This window comes from Myotis davidii, unplaced genomic scaffold (genome assembly GCF_000327345.1).
Source record: "Myotis davidii unplaced genomic scaffold, ASM32734v1 scaffold152, whole genome shotgun sequence".
In the NCBI taxonomy this organism is placed as follows: Eukaryota; Metazoa; Chordata; class Mammalia; order Chiroptera; family Vespertilionidae; genus Myotis; species Myotis davidii.
The window spans coordinates 805,816-828,137 of NW_006283545.1; the positions used below are offsets into that span (position 1 = coordinate 805,816).

Consider the following 22,322-nt stretch of genomic DNA (forward strand, 5'->3'; position numbering starts at 1 on the left):
CCAGCGCCCTCTCTGTCCCCGTCGCGTCCGCCGCCCGTTCCTGCCGCTAGGGGAGTGGCTGCGGAGTCTGAGCATCAGTCGGCCGGTCTGTCTGTCTGTCTGCCTGTCTCCACACCTCCGGTGCGCTCACCGGCCTTTCGTGCACGTGGGGGAAGCCCGGACCCCTCTTTGTTCTGGCTGGGGGTGTGGATGAGTGTGTGCACGCGCGACGGGGATATATTTTAGAGGGTGGGAGCTCCATGGAATCGGACGATTTATATATTCCATCGGGATGACCCAGGCTCTGGACTGTGGCTGCGGCCGGCGTGCGGTGCTCCAGCGGCCAGATGGCAAGTAGCTGCGCGTTCTGGGCTGCGGGAGAGGATGGAGTGTGTCCCCCGCACTTCAGCACACAGACCGCGCCGCCCCTGGGGGCCTGCCTCACTGGCAGCCGTGTTTTGAGGTCCTTTCCTGTGCTTTCCCCAAAGCCACACGGCATTTTTCATAGTGAGTTTTAAATCACGGAGACTTCGGCTTTTGTTTTATTTCATAACAGTTTGTCATTCACGAAGCTGGTGGCATTTGCTAGCAGTGTTTGAAGAGGGGCGGGCTGTCTTTTTGTGTAGTTCTGCATGATCTCGGACTGTCCCCCTGCTGTGCCTGTCCATTAAAAGACTGTCTTTTTGTTGAAGAGGACGGGGGTTAAAATGACCGGAGACCCGCAGGCCAATCTCAGCGGCTTGCTCCGGGGTTACTTAGATGCGGGTGCTCCTGTGGAGAACGTCTCCGCCGCCGTCTCCTCCCAGGTTCCCGGTGTGGAGCCGGAGCCGGAGCTCGTGGTGAACCCCTGGGACATTGTCTTGTGTACCTCGGGAACTCTCATCTCCTGTGAAAATGCCATCGTGGTCCTTATCATCTTCCACAACCCCAGCCTCCGAGCGCCCATGTTCCGGCTGATCGGCAGCCTGGCTCTGGCAGACCTGCTGGCCGGCGTTGGACTCATCATCAATTTTGTGTTTGCCTACCTGCTTCAGTCGGAAGCCACCAGGCTGGTCACCATTGGCCTCATTGTCGCCTCTTTCTCTGCCTCTGTCTGCAGCTTGCTGGCCATCACCGTGGACCGCTATCTCTCCCTGTATTATGCTCTGACATACCATTCGGAGAGGACAGTCACGTTTACCTATGTCATGCTTATCATGCTCTGGGGGACCTCCATCTGCCTGGGACTGCTGCCCATCCTGGGCTGGAACTGCCTCCGGGACGAGTCCACCTGCAGTGTGGTCAGACCGCTCACCAAGAACAACACGGCCATCCTCTCCATCTCCTTCCTCTTCATGTTCGCGCTCATGCTTCAGCTCTACATCCAGATCTGCAAGATCGTCATGAGGCACGCCCACCAGATAGCCCTGCAGCACCACTTCCTGGCCACCTCGCACTATGTGACCACCCGGAAAGGGGTCTCCACCCTGGCCATCATCCTGGGGACCTTTGCTGCTTGCTGGATGCCTTTTACCCTCTATTCCTTGATAGCTGATTACACCTATCCCTCCATCTACACCTACGCCACCCTCCTGCCCGCCACCTACAATTCCATCATCAACCCTGTCATATACGCGTTCAGAAACCAAGAGATCCAGAAAGCCCTGTGCCTCGTCTGCTGCGGCTGCATCCCATCCAGCCTCTCCCAGAGAACGCGGTCCCCCAGCGACGTGTAGCAGCCTTCCAATGACAGGATGCTGCTCACCCAATGCTGCGTCTACCAAGCACTTCCACTGCCTGGCGAGCGGTCCAGATGCTTTCCTTAGATTCTTTATGCGGGATTCTGTTTGGAGCCACAGAAACACTTAGCATTCGTGAAACTTTCATTCAGATCAGTTAAGTGATTGGAGTGAAAATAATGTTACCCGTGTTTTCACACTTTTAAAAAAATTGTTGAGGTCTTTGCTCAACATTCTGTTGTTGTTTAGGAGTGGGGGGTTTGTTTTATATTTTATTTGGAGGCAGGGTTTTTGCTTTATATTTTGTTTGGAAGGTTGATGGTGGGTCAAAAAGGAAGGGATTTGACAAGGCCATGATGTTCTCGAAAGTAAACTGGTCCCAGAATCTTTACTGGACTTTAAAATAAAATGGAGTTATTGAGGAAAATGAAGTTACTCTTTCCAGACTTTTTTTTTATATGTCAAGGTAGATTTTCAATACTACATGTATCTAACAGAATACAGTCTCTTTCATGCCAGTGGAAATGTTTTACATGCTTTTGCTTGGAAGAAACCTGATTTTGTAAACATGAACTCAATAATAAGTTACCAACACTGAAACTGTGAGCCCGTTCTTATTCATCCTTCCTTTACTTTCAGCAGTTACTGTTGACAAGAATTACTCTGGTATTTCTATGACTGTTGTAACTCTTTCTGCATGGTTGCCTGTATTAGCTAGACCACTAGTTTCAAATGTTGTCATGTAAATCCAGAATCAAATGCGTCATTTTTCAACATAGGTTTTTAATATGTCCTTTTAAAAGTGAATTATGAAATTTGTTTTTATTTGCATAGGAAGTTGGATTCACCCTTGTAGTTTCTCAAGCTACAGTCTCATTGTTTTTAGGAAACAAAAAGAAAAAATTAATAATATCTCTTGAAAGTAGATTAAATATATTTCAGTATATTCTGAAATATAAATCAATGTAAAACTATCACATAATATGAAAAACATCACTTTTTTCTATCTTCATCTAAGAATGAATTAATAGTTATTCTTGATTGAGACAAATAGAATTAAATATTGTAGACCACATATTTCTGGTTTATATTATCAATGGTGTAAAATGCATTTGAAACAGGTGGTCTCCTTTTTTAATTATTTTTTTGTTTGTGTGTACATAGCACCCTTATCTGATGGTGACATATCATATAAGTTCACCAGTGGCTGTTCATAAAAAGTTAAGTTTCAACTTCTTTTTCTTCTTTTCACCAAAAAACCAACTTAAATGCAATAAAAACTGTATTTCCTGTTTTCAGAGAGCAAGGATTTCACAAGGAAATTACACAGAAGAACTGATTTTAAACATTATAAAATCATTGTGTCTGAGCATCATTTCTGTTAGCACAGACAGATGTTTTGGGACACTTTCCCTCCATGGGCAGTGGACTTACAGCTGTGTCTACACAACCAGATGGCGATAAGACCAGTGTAAGAGCCCCTGGTGAATCATTAGCCTCATTGGTTTGTCCCCATGTTCTGCCCATGGTCTCAGGACCCTCCGGCTAACTGCATACTGATGCCATCTCTCCAGAGCCCCTTCTCATGTAGCACAAATAGGAATAAATCCTCTACTCAGACCTGTGTCTCCTCCCTTAGGCTACTTGTGGAAGCAGGAGAAAGGTTGAAATATTTCAGAAATGGAGAAGGATTTTTCAATGCATATTACCTTACAATCTAATCAAGCTGATGCCTTTAAAATTTTTTCTTCAATATGTGATTGAGTTGGTAGATTGAACATGATGAGTCTGTTTTTAATCACTTCGAGTCAGTAGCAGCTCCATGCCAGAAATAATTAAGGTAAGTTGGTTTGGCCATGGGCTGGGAAATATCCAGAAGGAGGTCTGAAAGCAATAAGTGATGTTTTTGTAGTAATGGCCTTGGCTGGTTAGTTCAGTTGTTCAGAGCATTTTCCTGATACCTAAGGTTGCGGGTTCGATCCCCGGTCAGGGTGCATACAAGAATCAATAATCAATGAATACATAAATAAGTGGAACAACAAATCTATGTTGCTCTCTCTCTCTCTCTCTCTCTCTCTCTCTCTCTCTCTCTTCCCCCCCCCCTTTCTATCTCTAAAATCATTTTTCTTAAAGGTGGGTTTCTCATAGTTAGAATTATCATGATAATAACATGTGCTTTGTTTTACCACATTTTGTGTCAGTCCCCATGCTGGGTGATTTACCTGCTGTTACTGTATTCACAAAAACACACTATTAGAGGCAGGACCACTAAGGCTCAGCGAGGCTAAGAAATGTGCCTGAGGTCCCAGCTTCCAGGGTAGAGCCAGGATGTGATGCAGGTTTTCCAGCATCTATACCTGCCTCCTTTTGCGCACTGCTGCCTTGCTCCTCACTGTGAGGGCAGAGGGAAATGATTTATAACATGTTACTGTTACTACCTTTTAGTTCTACAATTAACACATAAAGCTTCTTGTTTAAAATTCCGTGTGATGGGGCCCTACCTGGAATAGGTCTGTTCTTAGCATCCTCTTCTAAGTATTTCCCCCTCTGAAGACAAGAGGCAATATTTTATGTGAAGCGGTGAAGGCACTCTTACTATACAGTCATTTTTTCTTCATTTATTATTGTAAAGTTTATATCATACATGTACATCAGTATGTAATGGTCGGATACACACTAGTTATGTGGTTGCTTTTTACCCCTATTTTTTTAAATCCCTACAGGGGATATGTTTTTATTGCTTTTTTTTAGAGAGGAAAGGAGAGAGGAGGAGAGAGAGAGAGAAACATTGATGTGAGAACACCAATTGACTGCCTCCTGTATGCTCCCCACCAGGGAATCAAACCCAAAACCTTTTTGGTGTACAGGACGATGCTCTAACCAACTGAGCCACCTGGCCATAGCACCTCTGTTTTTAAAACATCTTATTTCAGCAAAGATTTTTCAATTCAACTATAACATGTTTTTACTGTTTACATTGAATTGTGAAGGTTTTTGGAAGTCTATATGGTTTCCTATAAAATTTCTTAGTTTCCGTGGGGTTAATTGTTCAATGTGCACAGGTATTGATATATATGTAGTTGTTTAGATATGTGTGTATATATCTATATAGATATACTAGAGGCCCAGTGCACGAAAATTCATGCACTGAGGGGAAGGGTTCCTCAGCCTGGTCTGTGCCCTCTCACCATCTGGGAGCCCTCAGGGGATGTCCTACTGATGGCTTAGGCCTGCTTTTCACGGAGAGCAGTCCTAAGCTGCAGTCTGGCCACCCTCTGTGGGAGGTGACCGGGCAGCTGATGAGAAGGCAGTGCTGACTGCCCGCTCCCCATCACCATCCCCTCCTTCTTCCTGCTGGCTTGGTGCCTCCTGCTCACAGGCCCTTCCCTCCCAGCCTCCTCCCCCCTACTAGTAGTTCAGCTGTTCAGTCTATTTGCATATTACACTTTTATTATATAAGATAGCTTCAACAACATTAACTTTGCAACAAGACTAAATATATCATGTAAAACAGTCATATGTCCAGAAGTCCTGAGGTAGCAGGTACGTTTTTACTCCATGTGTTTAAATATTTTAACTATCAAGGTATTTCTGTTATTTCCAGTAGAAATAGTTATCCTTGGACAACTAATTCAGTTACCATACCTGAATCCTTAGTCGAAGCTACTTATCCAGATTGTGACTGTCCACGGTTTGGTTTCCTTTTATCCCTTGAAGTCGGTTTCTTGGTATCAGTCAAGCATGTTTCTTCGTGGTAAAGGGAGCTGTGTCCCTGGGACCTGGAGGCAGAGAGGGCAGAGGGGAGGCAGAGCGCCTCCTTCCCGGAAGCCCAAAGTGAAGAGCAGTTCAGGAGGGAGAATTCCTCGATTGACGTGGGGAGTATGAATGGTCTCAGAGTCCCGGAATTTAAAGCAGGTTTAAACAGGTTCAAATGAGATAAGAAATAAAGATGTTTAGTGCCAATAAAATGTTTTGGAGCCTTCTTAAACTGTTTTTTCTTAAAGAAATACTCATCCATTATTAAAATGATGATTGACTTATTTCATGGTAATGTATATTATATAAAATTAAGATAACTTTCCATTTCAAATTTAAAAGACATTAAATAAATGCCATATCAAATTTAAATTACATATTAAATAAACGGTGCTATTTTAAGCAATGCTTATGTTCTCACTTTGCTTATATGCCTGATGTAATAAAGAAACAGAATGCCTTCTTGTCCCCTTTAAATTTCTTAATGAATATTGGGTGTTTTTGATATTTAATTGGAAACTTCAAATCTGGTTAGAACTTTTAGAATCAAGAGTAGTCTATATACTTCAAAGAAGTAAAAACAGGAAAAAATATTGGTGATTTTGACTAGGGATCCTCGAATTTTTAGTATTTAAAGGGCATACAAATTGAAGAATCTTATTAAAATGCAGGTTCTGTTTCTATAATAGTCTGGAGCATCGCTGCATTTCTAACAAGCTCCCAGGATGCTGGTGTTGGAAATGCATTAGTCTTCGGCAGCACTCTGATAAGTTATTGCAAGGATAACTATCACACCTTCAGCACTCTAAGTCTACATCTCTATCTATCTATCTATCTATCTATCAACACTTTGAAATGTCTGTTTTAAAAGTGTTTATTCTTGTCAGAGGTTAATACATAGATAAGTAGTCTGCATTCAATGGATATGAACTTTGAACTTTTCCTAGAATTTCTAGTATCTAGTAGAGATCTATAAATATATTTATTCTACGCTTATGTCCTCACTTTTAAAATCCTAATTACCATTATCTTAAGGCAGTTCTCTCAGAAATGATGTGTGTGTGTGTGTGTGTGTGTGTGTTTCCATATGCCTGTGTGAGTACATTGAGAAATAAATGTTCACCTCCATTTTTTCAAAAAAGAAACATTTTCTCTGTGGTGTATTTCTGTTATTTCCAGTAGAAACTCAGCTAAAACCTATGGGAAAGTTGGTTTGTATTTGGGGGGCTGCAAGTGCTTACATGAATTTATCTTGAGATAATTGAGATGAAAAATTTTGTTCTCTGTGTTCTAAAATTCAACTGAACTCACCCTAAAACAACCTTTTCCTAGCTAAGGTGCACCAGAGAAATTTTAAAATATCTCACCTTGGTTTTGACATTTATCTGTAACCTTTTGTGATTTTTCAGCATCAAAAATAGGATTAATAATAGTAGTTACAATAGTCATTACATCCACTGTGCTTCTTTGCTTCCCAAGGAGGTGAGAGCATTTTTTAATCCAATAGATTAAACTTCAAATCTTCCAATAGATTTAACTTCACCCATATTAAAGTACATAGGTGAAGTGACTTTAATATGTATCTTAATTTCTCCATAGTATAAAACATACAGAAGAAATCAAAGAAATCTAGGACATTTTTAATCATAAAAATTCAAATAGTTACATCAAGCACCTGTGAGCAAACGTTCAGCTGAAAATAAGTTTGGAGCAGGAACGCAAACATTTCCTCGGGCCCGGATCTCCCTGGTAGTTGACCATCTGAATATCTCTAAAGGTAAAAGGATATCTTACTGACATTTTCTCCAAGGCTGGGGTTTGTGTTTCTCACCAGACAGCATGGGGTTCTTGTTTGTTTTGGTGAAACCACAAACCCTTCACCCTTTATCTTGGCCAGACTATGGCCTGTCTTTCATAGACATCGTGGCTACTTGCTAAAACCGAAGGGAAAGTTGGTTCTGACCCAACTATAAACTTACTTCTTCCAGGACCCTTTGGAACTATGAGCAGATGTATGCCTGGAAATTATAAATCCTAACAATTGGATGGAAACTTCAAGAGTGGAATTTCTTATATTGAATCTAAATCAGAATACCTTTGAAACTATAGTACTACACTTCCCCTCAATGCTTGGCAGTGTGTTAATATCCCTAATCTCCGTCTTTCTTCTTACACTCTAATTCTGTTTATCTTGGCTCAGACTCTGGAGATACAGAGAACACTCTAGTCACAGTCAACATTTATATATTGGAAATTTTGATTAAATAATATGGTTTTCTTTTTTTCAAATAAAATTATCCCAGTTACGTGTCATTTTTCTGATTTATTTTAGTTCATATCCTTTTGATCGTTATCCTTTTCCCATATCATCTACCATTTCTCTGCAACAAATTGGGATACACTAGCCCGCTAAATGTAGCGCTACCCAGAGCAGAATGACTGATGCGCTCTGCTTCTGCTGGCCAGGTACAGTGAGCCTTGAGTGTGGGCCCCAGCAGCAGCAGCAGCTCCTGGGAACGAGTTAAAATGCAGTCTCGGGCCTCGCCCAGAAGGTGACTCAGAAGGTGTGAGGCCCCACAACCCGTGCCATGTATCCCTGCCTGAACCTGACGTGGTACTAGCATAATTAGCGGCACTGATATCTCCGAGTAACTGGGACCTGTCGGGCTTTCGCGCTGCCTCTGCCAGGCAGGCCTCACGCTGTCCTCTGCTGGGTGGCCGGTTTGTGGTGCTGCCCTGCACTGAGAGCTTTTGCTGTTTTTGAGGTTATTTCCGCATTCATCAGGCGCGATTGAACTTCTGCTTCCGTTGGGACCAGACCACAACTTACGTGGTGGGTGACAGTGAGATGACACCTGACGTGGCGATGACAGTTGAATTGATATAAAGACAACTCGGTGAAAGGGGAAAGGTTCATCAGGCCTCTCGACATGGGAGGTGATGCTCCTTTTCCTCTCTGTGACCTATCTGTGAACCTTCGAGAATATGCCACAGTTGGGTCAGCCACCCAGCCGTCTATCCACACTCATCTCCTGTGATTTGTACACACACATGCACACGTGTGTGCGCATTACAGTCACACTCATCTACATATTGTCCCTTCATTCTCAATACCCAGATCTGAAGTCTTCAGTGAGGAAGTCCGGAGAACTAGGCCCTCACTGGCGGGGGGTCGAGTGTCTGACCTTCAGGCTCGATCCGTGGAGTCCCACTGCAAGGCGAGCGAGTCGGCAGGACAAAAACATGCGATTCCCTACTGAGCGCGTTTCCTAGGACGCAGATTGGTTGACATCTCGCCCACCCTTACACTGAGCTCATGATCCTGTGGTTTACAGAAAGATCAGGACATACGGACAAGAGTCAGCTTTTCAGAGGATGTCATTTTCATGGGTGCTCTTTATCCTTGCATCTCACTAAATTGATTGGTTACCTTTCTTTAGGAATGTTTAAAGCTATGAGAATATAGCCTATCTTAGATATGCAAAAATACTTTTTATTAAAGACACAGGATCCAGTGTAAGAAGCAGCAAATCACGCAATAAAGGACACAGAGGGTCCCTCTGAATAGGCTTTGGGCCAGAGGCAGCTGCTCTCCCAGCCCAGTAACCACATGTTTCTCAGTGTGGATGCACTTTGACTTGAGAATCTGGGATGTCTCCAAGTGAAAATCTGGATATTTCTGAAACACCTGAATCCAGAGGTTATAACTACAGTAACTGAAAAGACTGGTCTTACTGCCCTGACCCCAACCCGGGAGCCACGGCTGGAAGCAGCCAGTGGCCAGTCTCGCCCACTGCACCTCGCTTCCTCTGAGTGTTCTCATCCCACATGAAGTTTGTCCCAGGGACAAGGGCTCTCTGCCCCTTTGGCCCCTCCCCCCAAACATAAATAAAGCACACGTAGTGTGGACGGCTGAGCTGGCCTGGGCTTTGGGGCTGTTTCCATACATTGTCTCATGTAATTGTTCAGCAATGCTGTGAGGCATGTATTGATATTCTCCATTACAAGGAAGGAAACTAGTGTACAGAGAGGTCAAGCGACACAGCCTTTGTGTAGGTCACTTTGTTAGGCACTGTGAAATATTGGACATAAGCAGTGTCTACTAAGAAACGCCCAGCCAGGTTAGCAAAGGGTGGCCTGTGCATGAGTTCAGATGACTCTGAAGGTAGCCTGGGCTCAGGGTCGGAGGGCTGGCATAGACACACAGCTGGCACTCCAAGGCCTGAACAGTGTGCCCTGGAGTCTAGACAAGCTTCATGGAGACAGTGGGATGCCGATTCTTAAAAAAATCTTATGAAAACTGCATTTAAATGAACTATCATAATCACTAAAAGCACACACTTAGGTGCTTTGTAAATGTAAGACTTTAAAAAATGTATTGATGCTTTATTGATGAAATCCACCAGTGTATGTTCAAAAAGGGGTTAGTAGTCAAAAGCTTGCATTTGTATAAACGTGTATGTGCATGGCTAAAACTTCTTTAGAAAGATTTATTTTTAAAAATAGCTAATTTATGTGTAGGCTTTTCAAAAATGGGACATAGCATGTATTTTTAATTTTTATTTTAAATGGGTTCTTTAGCTGTCTTGGTAGTCACAGAGCCCCTGTTCTCAAGCTGAAAGGGACCTTGCACATACCTCACTTCACTGGCCAGGAAGCTCCGGCCCAGGCCGCCTTCCAAGGTCATTGGCTTGGAGGTGGCAGACCCAGGGTGACAAGCTTATGGAAATAATAATGGTACAATTATTTTTGAAAGTGACAGAAAATAGCAAAAGTTATTGGATGATTATTGTTCTCCAGGCACTGTACTAGGCACTTTACATAAATTTTCAATCTTCCCAATAACCCAATGACACTTCTATTATCTCCATTTCTACAGGAAAGGATACTAAGGATCGAGAGACTAAGTGACATGCCCAGGATCTTGCGCTTGTTAAGTGGCAGGTGTGTCCACCACAGCAGCGACCTTCTTTGCCACTGACATTCCTCCTTCCCACCTGCCTTGAGGTTTAAACTGGGTGTCCGTCCTTGACAGGCCTGTCTGCATGATATCGAAGGCAGCTGCTAGAAAATAAGAAATCTCAAAATTTCTTTGTTATAACACCCCTAAATATAAGACTATCTTCTAGCATGTGCTTGAGGGAGGTTCCTTGCCCCTGAACACAAGTTAAGTGAACTGCATTCAATGCTGGGGATACATGTCTCTACCCCCACTTCTACTCTACTGCTCTGTTGCAGCCCCAGTCCTTTAACTACGATATTATTTCATGATTCTCGATATTTTTGAAAAGGAAATATACCTATAAAACTACCTTAAAAATTATAGGTAACCTGAAGAAACTCTCAAAATAAGAGCAAAAACGGGATTTTTAAAAAAGCAGGACAGTTAGTTGCTTTCTTAGTGCTACTGAAGGAGAAATGCATAGATTGGCTGTTTTCTAATCTGCCAGGTTTGCAAGCTTTTTAGGAAAATTGTTTATGTTTTATATTTGATAAAATATTTCAATAAAAATGAAGTTTGGCAGTCATTTTAGTATAGCAATCAGCTGACTCATAGAACTTGAAACCCAAGAATAATAATTGTTACTGCAAGTAGCATCTAGTCAAGGTATACTTCAGTGGTGTGTGTGCATGTGTGGGTGTGCATGCATTTGTACAGACATTTAGTCTATGTATTCTTCTTTAGGTTTTGGCAATGAAAACTGTTGAGGATGTATAAAGTCAAGCTTGTTTTTTCTGCAAGAGATATGAAATAAAATAGTGGGAATGGGGTAAAACGGAAGAGTTCAAGAATCCACACTCAGTTTTTCCAAACATGAGTTTTTAAAAGCATACAACTCAATAGTTAGTTACTTTTTTTTTTTAAGTACTTGGACATTTTAATGAACTCCCCTCCATGTAGCTTCAAGCTACGAGGACACAGGCCCCACCAACACCCTTAATCTTCTCCTCGGCTCTTCTGCTGAAGAACTTGGCCTTCACAATGACAGGCTGCTTTGGGAGCTTTCCCTTCCCCAGAACTCGGTAGTAGCCCGATCGCACCACATCAGTGATGGGAGCAGCTCCAGTCTTGCTTTTGGCAGCATTCACCCGTGTCTGCTCACTGACCAGGGTCCACAGTTTATCAAGGTTGACAGTTGGGCAGAAGCTCTGGTGCCCCCCGGGTGCTTCCTGTGCTGGCCGATGCGGCCGTGGCCGTGGCTCACGTGGCCCCGAAGTCTGCGGGTCTTCCTCAGTCTGGATGGCATGTTGGCGGCCAAGTTGCAAGAGCAATAGTTAGTTACTTTTAATGTCAGTGTTTCATGTTGATGTTACATGCCTGAGATTATATCATTTTAGTTTGAATTTATTTACCATAGAATTATCAAAACTGAATGGTTATATATGTTTAAAAGTTGTATCAACAGTTACTTGTTTTAAAAGCTTTCCTAGCTGTATTTTGCATTTTTAAATTATATTTTTATTGATTTCAGAGAGGAAGAGAGAGGGAGAGAAAGATAGAAACATCAATGACGAGAGAGAATCATTGATTGGCTGCCTCCTGCACACCCCACACTGGGGATTGAGACCGCAACCCAGGCATGTGCCCTTGACCGGAATTGAACCTGGGGCCATTCAGTCCACAGGCCAACGCTCTATCCACTGAGAAAAACCAGCTAGAGCTGTATTTTCCATTTTGACCACCTAGAAAAACTCTGGAGAAGAGCTGCCTGGTGGAACTTTCTGTGTTGACAGAAATATTCTGTGTGTGCCATCCAGCATAATAACTGCGGGGCTCATGTGGCTACTGAGGATTTGAAATTGGCTAATGAGTCTGAGGAACTGGATCTTTTTAGTTTCATTTTAATCCACTTAAATTTAAAGAGTCACATGTGGCTAGTAGTTAGTGTGTTGGGCAGCACATACCCAGATATAATTTCTCATGGAGACAACTAAAACAAAGATCACTTTAAAAATAACTACAAATGTGATTTTTAGAAATCAAGTTTCTGCCTCTTAGTTCTTTTTACTATTCCACCAGCTTTAAATTATACACTATGCCCTGTTTTAAGAAAATCTAACTTGGAATTTTTAATTGATGACACTAAAACGTTAGGAGTGGTTATCACTTTGGACAAGAATTTCACTTCATAAGATTCACAATGGCTTTTTAAAAATTAAATAGTACACCATTTTCTCCTGTCTTTAACATTTTATTTTATTAGTCAAAGGGTAAAAGTTTCAGTTATACAAAAGAAGTAAGTACTAGAGACCTACTATACAGCAAAGAGCCTATAATTAATGGTACGGTATTGTGTACCCAAACATTTGCTAAGAGGGTAGATCTTATGGTAAGTGTTATAACAATAACGATGAATAGGAGGGCCAGAGGAAACTTTTGAAGGTAGTGGGTATGTTTATGGCACAGATTGTGGTGATGGTTTCACAGATGGATACTTTTATCCCCAAACTCATCACGTTGTATACATTAATTTTGTACAGCTTTTTGCATATCAATCGTAGTTCAATAAAGTGGCTTTTTAGAAAAAATAAACAAAATGTATTGTACCAATTCTAATAAAGTTTAAAGAACATAACAAATATAGATAATTCATTTATATGCAAATTATCCTCCCACCTGCTCTGCCCCATGAGGCACCCAGGGCAGAAAGGATGGGAGAGAGTAGAGATGGGTCTCAGAGCAGTTACTGTAATTGTGGCTTTAAAAGCACCAAACTGGTCATTTTTCATGTGGTTAGGTTAGTGTGAGAAGCAGGGCCTTTGGTCATGAAGCTTCTGTGTTCCAGGACTGGGGGTGAGCTGGGCCAGCTGGGAGGATCCAAGTAAAAGTGGGCATCAGGTTTTTCTCTGCCTGGGGGCCATGGACACTCAGCAGGTAAAAGAATGACTGTCCTCACAAACACAGTCATCTTCAGGTTTGCTTGCAACAAGGAATTCATTTTCTTGATTCTCATACAATACTTTCATCTTTGAAATTGTGTGTTTCCTACATTTCCCTCCCCTCCCCCCAATTGACTTTTGAAGGATGGAAAAAAGAAAATGCAAGATCATTTACAATAGTTTTCTTTCATATAATATTTCAGATATCGCTTTTCCTAGAGAATTTAATTTGCTTTTATCTGAGTCGGTGATTTCAGCTTCACATGAAGCAGACAGTCATGGCCTTGCTGTGTGGGCCACTTTGTCACAGAAATGCTGACTGATGCTGAGTATGTGAAGATGCTACATTAACTTCCATACTGCCTCTTAAACTTGTTGTGACACTTTGAAAGCTAATATTTAAAATGTCAAATACTAAAAATGAATCGAATTCTTTCTTCAACTCCCCCAAGGATTCAGCTGTGGGTTAAAATCGGCTTCATGTGCCTCGCCTGTGTAGCTCAGTGGCTAAGAGTCGACCCATGAGACAGATCTTGTTTCAATTCCCGGTCAGGGTACATGCCCGGGTTGCAGGCTCGATCCTCAGTAGAAGGCAGCCAATCGATGATTCTCTCTCATCACTGATGTTTCTATCTCTGTCTCCCTCTCCCTTCCTCATTAAAAAATATATTTTAAAAAAAAGAATGTAAGAAAATATGCTTCAGTGGGAGCAATTGTAAAAAAAAAAAATCAGCTTCATGTGGCTCACAGATTATGCACTTGATTTTAATTTTTAAAGTGATACAATAATTCTTTGTCAAATATCAGAATGGCAGTAGGCTGTAACTCTTGCTCAATTGAACACGTACAGTTTTCTAGCTCATGTTATAAAATAGCTTAGTTAAAAACAAGACACTTACCTATGAGGTTCATGTCATTTTATATGTGGTCCACATGACAAATTTTGTTTTGTAAAAAGTTGTTTATCCCTTACTGTTGAGTAGGTACATTTGTTGATTGTTTTCAATTAACCTGCGTGTGCTCTTTAGAAACAAGAGGTCACCTATGTCTAGAATGGGGATGTTGACTCTAGAAGTTGAAGTTTCAAATCTTGAAAAGGCAACAAAATTGCGTTTAATGACATTTCTATAGAATCCTAATTAGATTTTTGCATAAACTAAACACTTTCAGAATGTACAAAATCTGAAGCAAAGATTATATGGATTGAGCCAGAGATTAAGCAGCAAATAAATTAAATTTATATGTATTCCAAAAACATAAATTCTGATCTTGCCTTTGCAGCTTTAGCTTGCTTAGGAATATTTCTATGGCAGCTGTGTGCTGCACTTTCCTTCTGGGCTAAGGGGAGCCCGTAGCCTGCCCGCAGGCCCAGCGGGAGGGGTACTAGCTTTCTTCATCTCCTATCCGCCTGAATTGCAGCAGGATCTCAGCTCTCACTTTCTTTCTGTGTCATCTCTGGGAAGTCACTTCATGTCTCTGAGCCTAAACGTCCTCCTCTGTAAGACATTCTGCTGAGATCACGGGAACATGGCCACATCTGGTAGGGCTCAAGGAATGGAGCTATTTTTATTTTTGCAAATGAAAATTCTCCTGAGTGTCAGCATAAGCAAGTATCCCCTAACCCAGTGGTTCTCAACCTTCCTAATGCCGCGACCCTTTAATACAGTTCCTCATGTTGTGGTGACCCCCAACCATAAAATTATTTTCGTTGCTACTTCATAACTGTAATTTTGCTACTGTTATGACTCGTAATGTAAATATCTGATATGCAGGATGTATTTTCATTGTTACAAATTGAACATAATTAAAGCATAGTGATTAATCACAAAAACAATATGTAATTATATATGTGTTTCCCAATGGTCTTAGGTGACCCCTATGAAAAGGTCATTCGACCCCCAAAGGGGTCGTGACCCACAGGTTGAGAACCGCTGCCATAACCTAAAAAAAGTCAGATAATATTCCCCAAACCAGTAAACAAAACCTAGAGAGATGAAAGAAAAGATCTAAAATCACAGCTGGAGGAAATGCTGTGGGGTCGGCGCATCTCCGGCCACCCAGCACAGGGCTCCGTGGAAGACGGTTCTAGAAGGTTAGAGCCGGGGTAATGGGCAGAGTTCAGCAAAACTCTGTAACACTGAAGTGAAAGTACTAATCATTGCTGACACTCGGAAAATTCAGAAGAGCACAAAGGAGGACATGTCTGTAATTCTTCCCATTGATAAACACTTTAAGCTGTGATGTATTTTCTCCCATTACTCATGAATGCTTCTCTAAAACCTCAGCTCATGCTGTTGAAAGTGATGACAGTTAACACTTACAGGCCAGGCAAGGTGCGAAGTGCATCTCCTGCAGTCTGTCTTCCAGTGCTTTCCATGTGCACGCTGGCACTGAATGTCCAGCGAGCACACTTCCATAGGTGAACAGCGTAGTCCTCAATCACACACGTTTAGCGGCTCTGTAGAGTTTTACCAAATGTAAGTTCTGTTGTTTATTTAACCAATTCTCTTGTTATTGGCTACCCAGACCATCCCCAATCTCATTATTGCAAACATGCTTCAGGGGATATCCCCATACATGCGCTTGCCCACATCCATGATTTTCCGTCAGAAATCTTAGAGGAGACCTTCTGAGGCAAAGTTCCCAACTGCCCTCCATGTAACAATGTGCAGTCTACCAGCAACACAGGCAAACGCTCTCCGTGGACTTTTGATTCTATTCTGGATACATTTGCACAGACAAGGGCAGGCAGAATGACTGCGAGGATTCCGTTGAGCGAACGGCTCCTTTGCAGGTCCTACCCTGATGGGAGCTATGGGTGGTTCATTCTCAACCTAGAGCAGTGGTCGGCAAACCTCGACTCGCGAGCCACATGCGGCTCTTTGGCCCCGTGGCATGGGCCACGAAGTTTCAATCGCACTGTACGTGTGCGCCCGCACATGGTATTTTGTGGAAGAGCCACACTCAAGGGGCCAGTTTGCCGACCGCTGACCTAGAGCATGAGGAGAGGAAAGGCCAGTGAGGGAAGGCTCCAAGTAGGCTCAGAAGGAGGGCTGAGACCTGTCTTTCCTCTCTGCACAGCCATGTTTCTGGAGCCCATTGTGCTCATGGGGGACACTGTATTTGAAAATGGTTAGAGACAAGTTGGAATAAAGTCCATGTTAAAGGTGATTGAAGGTCAGGAAATAGCCGGCGAGGAAAGATGAAAGGAATTGGGTTATTTGTCCTGAAGAAAAGGAGGCCAGTTAGTGACCTAATTACTATCTTAAAGTTTCAAAGAACTTGAGAGTTTTTTTTCTCAGTATTAATGGAATACGGAATAAGGATAGATCATATTAAAACAGGATTTTTCCAGGTGGAGACGAGATGTTTTATATGCATTTTCTCTTTTAACCCTAATGACAACCTTTGGTGTAGATATCATCTTCAGTTTACATAAGTGCACTGAAAGAAATTACTTACCCTGCTAAAGGCCACACAGCTATCTGCTAATCCGATCGCTGCCATATACCCCAAACGAGCACTGTGCCTGGAAAAGTTTGCAGCTATAAAGACCTGTTTACTGACTGCTGATTAAAGGTGGTAGAACTACCACTTGAACCCGGATCTGCTGGACTCCAAAGCCCGTGCTCTTAACCACCTGATACACCATCGAAATGCAGAGTCAACACGATGCATTTTGAACCCAGATATCAGCTCTTCCCTTGCAAACATCACATAAATCTTGGTCTTGCCATCGGCTTCCTTCCAAGCACGCTGTGATACATTTTTATTCACCCAACATTGTGAGGTCAAGGGAAGAGGCCATGGTTCAGTGTGTCCTCTCACTCCAGTTCCCCTCGGGGGCCCCTCTTTTCCAAGCCTGCCTTCTCCTCTCCCTCCCCTGTCCCAGCGAAGGAAGCTTCCCGAGCTCCGCTTCCTCAGGGGGCCCTCCCTCATGCCCCTTTCAGAAGCCAACTTCTTTCTTGGCTCATCCCAACTTTGCCAGCTTGTCTCTGCCATGCACAGCAGCTGGCCACAGGCTTCCACCCCAAACCTTGAGGAGTTGATGGAAATGGCTGGTGGGGTGCATTTGAGGAGGCAGGGAAGGATTGGTGGACAAGCCAGATGTCATACCAAAACTCAGAGAGGATAAGCCGTTTTATTTTCTAAAGCCTCCTCCTTGGCTGAAATTCAGTTGCAAATGTGGGCTTTTTGCACATAGTGTGGTTTTGCACATAGTGTGGCCCTCCTGACATTTCAAAGCTCAGCTGCGCAATGCATGTGCGGCACTGGCTGTGCTCCACCTGTGAGAGCGTCTCAGGTAGCCTTCCTGCCCACGTCAGGTAAGACACGGCCCGCAGGGGTTCTCCGTCCACACTTGTTTCCACTTGTTCTTTCTCGGTCAGTGAGGAGTATTTTCTACACAGAGAGCGCTGCATGAGACTGTGTCTTGAAGTCCGAAGGAACTAGAGTGTGTCCCCAGCGCCGTGGGGGCTGATGCTCCCGGTGAAGCGCCCTCCTGAGCCGTCTCTCACAAGGAGGCTCTAACTCCTCCCAGTTCCAATTCACTCAAGGAAACATCCTGAGGTGTAAGTGGGGGTGACAGCCACCCTGGAGATAACCTCGAGTCTGTTTTAAATGGCTTTGAAAGAGTAAATAATTCAGGCTCCAGCTCTTCCTAGTCAGTAACAATCTGCTCAGGACACATGGGGGAATGTTACACTGTTATTAAGAATTTTGGGGGAGGGGGTGGGAGTGGGGTGGAGGCGGTCAATGGGGGTAAAGGGGGCATCTGTAATACTTTCAACAATAAAGATAATTTTAAAAAAAAAAGAACTGAAACACAAGGTAGGATTCTCAGCTCTCTGGAGGGACAGAATTCACACTTAGTGAAAACAAGGCTATTTCCACAGGACAAAACCTGGGCAAACGGCAACATGCTGAGGGCAGAAGGGCCTGTTGTTGCTGATGGAGGGGTGGGTACCCCCAAACCAGAAGAGCTGGACAGAATTTGGGGAAGGTGTACCTCATCTTGGTGGTGATGTGCTCATATGCTATTTCACGCCCCACACGCAGGGACTGAAATGAATGCTTTGGACTAACACTGTGTGGAACCCTTGACGTGCAGGAGATGAGGTTTCTCAGGACTCTGTTCTGCCCATGCTCGCCCCTGCTAAAGACACTTGAACTCTGCTGACTCAATTCGAGGTCCCCCCACTCCCAGCCCAGGAGGACTGAAGAACTGTAGAGGCAGGAGGTATGGGGAGAAAGAGACAGGAAAGCCCTGTGGGCTGGGGGTGAGGAGTCAGAGTTGGGGCAGCAGGGGACGTGTGACACGTCTTTTCCTGGAGTCTTGCTGTGGGCTCATAAATTGGATCTGCTTTAATGTTCTCCAAACGATGCAAGTAACTATGGGAATTGTTCCCTTCCTTCTGTTGGTATTATACCCAAATTTTAGCTGGGCATATGACTACCTAGACTAAAAACTACACTTCCTTACCTTCCTTGTACCAATGGGCTGTAAGCCCATTGATTACTGACTATAAGAACCTAGAAATGTCCTTAAAAGGAAGAAACACACCCTTTCCCCCTTCTTCCTCCTAGCTGGCTGGAATGCTTATGTGACGGCTGGAACTACAGCAGTTATCTTAGCCATGAATGAAGTTCATGTGTTGGGAATTAGGGTAGAGCAATGTGGCACACCACACCAGTCTGTGATGATTGTACTGACTAAACGGATTCCTCTCATTATTGGCAAATTTCTCTCAGCTACCAATTTACAGTTCTATAATCATGCATGCACTGCCCTCACATGACTTTTGATTCTTACTAGTCTTTAAATAAATAATGGAAGGGGTTTTCCCCCTCTATTTGTTTAAACCATCGTTATTTGGGATTACATATCCCTCACCTTCACCTTAATTGTAGTTAATATTAGCTCATCCAATGTGTGAGAGAGAATGTAACATATTGCTGAGTGAAAGAAGTCAACCCAAGAAGGTTACATACTGTATGATTCCAATTATATGACTTTCTCAAAAAGGCAAAACTATATAGACAGTAAAAAGATCAGTGGTAGCCCTGGCCGGAGTGGCTCATTTGGCTGAGCGTCGCCTGGTGCTCCAAAAGGTCACTGGTTCAATTCCCAGTGAGGGCATCAAAAAAAAAGAAAGAAAAAAGATCAGTGGTTGTCAGGGGTTAAGGTAGAGGGAGGATTTTTAGGACATGAAAATCATTCCATATGATACTAATGGTGCACATATGCCTTTATAGAATTATCAAAACTCATAGAATGTACAATACCAAGAGTGAACCCTAATGTAAACCATGAACTTAGGTTAATAAGAATATATCAATATTGGCTCATCGATTATAACAAGTGTGCCACACTAATGCAAGATATTAACACTAGGGGAACAGTGGGTGGGTGGGAAAAGGGTATATGGGAATTCTCTATATTTCCTGTGCAATTTTTCTGTAAACCTAAAAATGCTCTAAAGAACAAGTCTTTTTAAAGTTTTAATTTTTTTTTTAGAAAACAAACGTTGGTGGAAAGATATGGAATCTGGCCACGTTGTCATTTCCCAACATGGCAGGGAAAGGAGGCTTGAATGAGGAAACCAAAAGCATCTTGTGCTCAGAGCTCAACCAGGTATGATCCTCACTAGAGCAGTGACATCCCTCCATTGCAGACCAGGGCTATTGATCTCAGACATGTCACTAACTTGCCCAGGCCCCACAGTTAGTAGGTAGCAGTCATGATTGAATCCAGCTCTTCTTACTTCAAAGACCTATCATGCACCACTCTTTGATGTCTGAGAAAAGGATATTAAAATCTGCAGTGATTGTGAGCTTCTTTTTCACAATTTTGCTTTATATATTTTAAAGCTGTATTATTTTATACACATAAATTAAGAATGATTGTATCCTTCTGGACTGTTAAATCTTTCATCATTATGAAGTATCCCTCTTCATCTATGATAACACTATTTAGCTTTTCATCCTAAAGCATAATATGTCTAATATTAATAGCCCAACACCAGCTCTTCTGCTTAGTGTTTACAAGCTCTGTCTTTTCTAATCTTTTTCTTTCAAAATTGATGTACCTTCCTTATATTCCAGATGTGTCTCTTAGAAAGAGCATATAGTTGGATTGTGTTTTTATCCAGTCTGACAAGCTTTGTATTAATTGGAGTATTTATCACATTTGTAATTAATGGTATTGTATATAATAGATTTTGTAGATTATTTTTTATCACATTTTATTATCTAATCTTTATCTTATTATGTACTCTTTCATATACTTCTAGTGGTTACTATAGAGATTGCAACAACATTCCAGATGTGTCCAAGTTCAGTATTAATGGGTTGGTCTGCTTATTTCTGCTGTGGTCTGCTTCCTGTTCCTTTGTGTCCTCAGCCCAGATTGTTGAATGTGTTTGACCAGGTGTCCTGGCTGGCCCAGAGCTCAGGCCAAATTGTCCTGCAAGTAGAGTCCGTGCTGCCTTGAGAGTCTATTTGTTTCCACGACTCTCAGTTGGAGGAGACACTCAACCTTTGTCTACGGCCAGCACTCAGACATCCGCAGGCCCACATGGCATCCATGATGGGGTGGCAGATGGAAGATTTCCATGAAGGATATCGCTCTCGGCAAGGCTCCTGAGGGAAAATGCACCATGGGAGGAGATCAGGCAGCATACAGACTCCTCTCCAGGTCAAGGTTCAGAAGGTGCCAGGTACCTAGGCCCTCCCTCTCTAAGACTTCCTGGCCACACAAGTGAACCCTGAGGAGCAATATTAGCAGGTTCTGGGCTGTGCTGGGCCACCTCCCGAGGGTACCATCAAAGGTGGGTTGGTTCTCTTTTTTCTGTAGGTGTCACTGACTGGGCGGGGATGGCAGGGACCTGAGATGAGGCCAGAGACAGATCTGCCCGCCGTGGGAAACACTGGTTACCTTGCCAGTTGCCTGCAAAGGACAAGTGAGCGCGTGGGGATGCCCAGAAATGCCCAGGGCTGCTCCACGAACTCCAATGTGAGCGTCTGTGTGATGGGTTCTAAACTCGCCAGCAAGGAAGCCAGGCACTTGGGAAGTTTGTGGGAAAAGAGGAGACCACAGTCTCAACAGGAAAACCCACACGGGATATCTTGTCTGACAGGCTGCAGGAAGGGAGCTTACAGTCACCAGGCAACAGGCTTTTTGACTGGATGCAACAGACCTGAGGCCGTGTTCTAGTCAGATCTTCCAGGGAGATAATCAAAACCACATGACTGCTTCCTCAGTCATATTTTTCTGAGAATCTCTGCCTCTTAAATTGTCTTTCTCAGCTGAGACGTTGCTCATTGCCCCCGTGTCATAGCTACCCTGGCAGAGCTCATTTCCAGAGAGTCATCCCTCGCCCAGACTCACCACAGCTGTTCCTGGGATCCAATCAAGGAAAGCTGGGATCACTGCCCACCAGCCACAACCAGCTCCCTTTGTGGGCAACCATGGTGGCAAAGAGAAGACCTAATTCTCAGCTCGGGTGTTGGGAGGACAGTCAGAGCCTTTCCCTCGGAAGACAGGGGCTAACAGAGGCCTGGATGAGTCAGACTCCAGTTTCTGATGGCCAAATGCTGACAGCTTTTAAGTCTGTCTTCCTCCCACCCCCGTGCTGTCCCCTAGCTGGTCAGGAAGCCCCAGTGGTCTTGCCTGAGATTCAGAGCCTGCGTGCCAGGCCCTCGCCCTAGCCACGCTCTCTAACCCCACAACCCCCCAGCCAGTTTCCTTCCTCTGCTCTCAGGTGCTTTCGGACCTGCTCAGGAAGCCGGGCCTGCTCCCGGAGGAAGCCTCATCGGGTGAGTATTGAGCCTGTGCGGGGTCGTCAGTTTAAACGACGAGCTCAGCTTCAGAGGAGAGTCCACGACTCCTGTAGGTTCCCACAGCCAGGCCAGTGGGGGCTGCGCCAGCACAGGGGCTGGCTACGCTGGCTCCTCAGCCAGTGAACCAGCAGGAAGTCTACCACAGGA

The 22,322-nt window shown here is 43.5% G+C and overlaps 1 protein-coding gene across 1 annotated transcript; it reads left to right on the forward strand.

Annotated features, from left to right (window-relative positions):
- Window positions 1-6: 6 nt before the first annotated feature.
- On the forward strand, window positions 7-3,730 carry GPR12 (G protein-coupled receptor 12). The gene has a single exon (XM_006753752.2). It carries the CDS (start codon window positions 687-689, stop codon window positions 1,692-1,694), a length of 1,008 nt encoding a protein of 335 aa, XP_006753815.1. The 5' UTR covers window positions 7-686; the 3' UTR covers window positions 1,695-3,730.
- The last annotated feature ends 18,592 nt before the right edge of the window (window positions 3,731-22,322 follow it).

What these genes read in the sequence shown, in the direction of transcription:
- GPR12 (XM_006753752.2), top strand. Translation starts at nt 687, where the DNA reads ATGACCGGAGACCCGCAGGCCAATCTCAGCGGCTTGCTCCGGGGTTAC.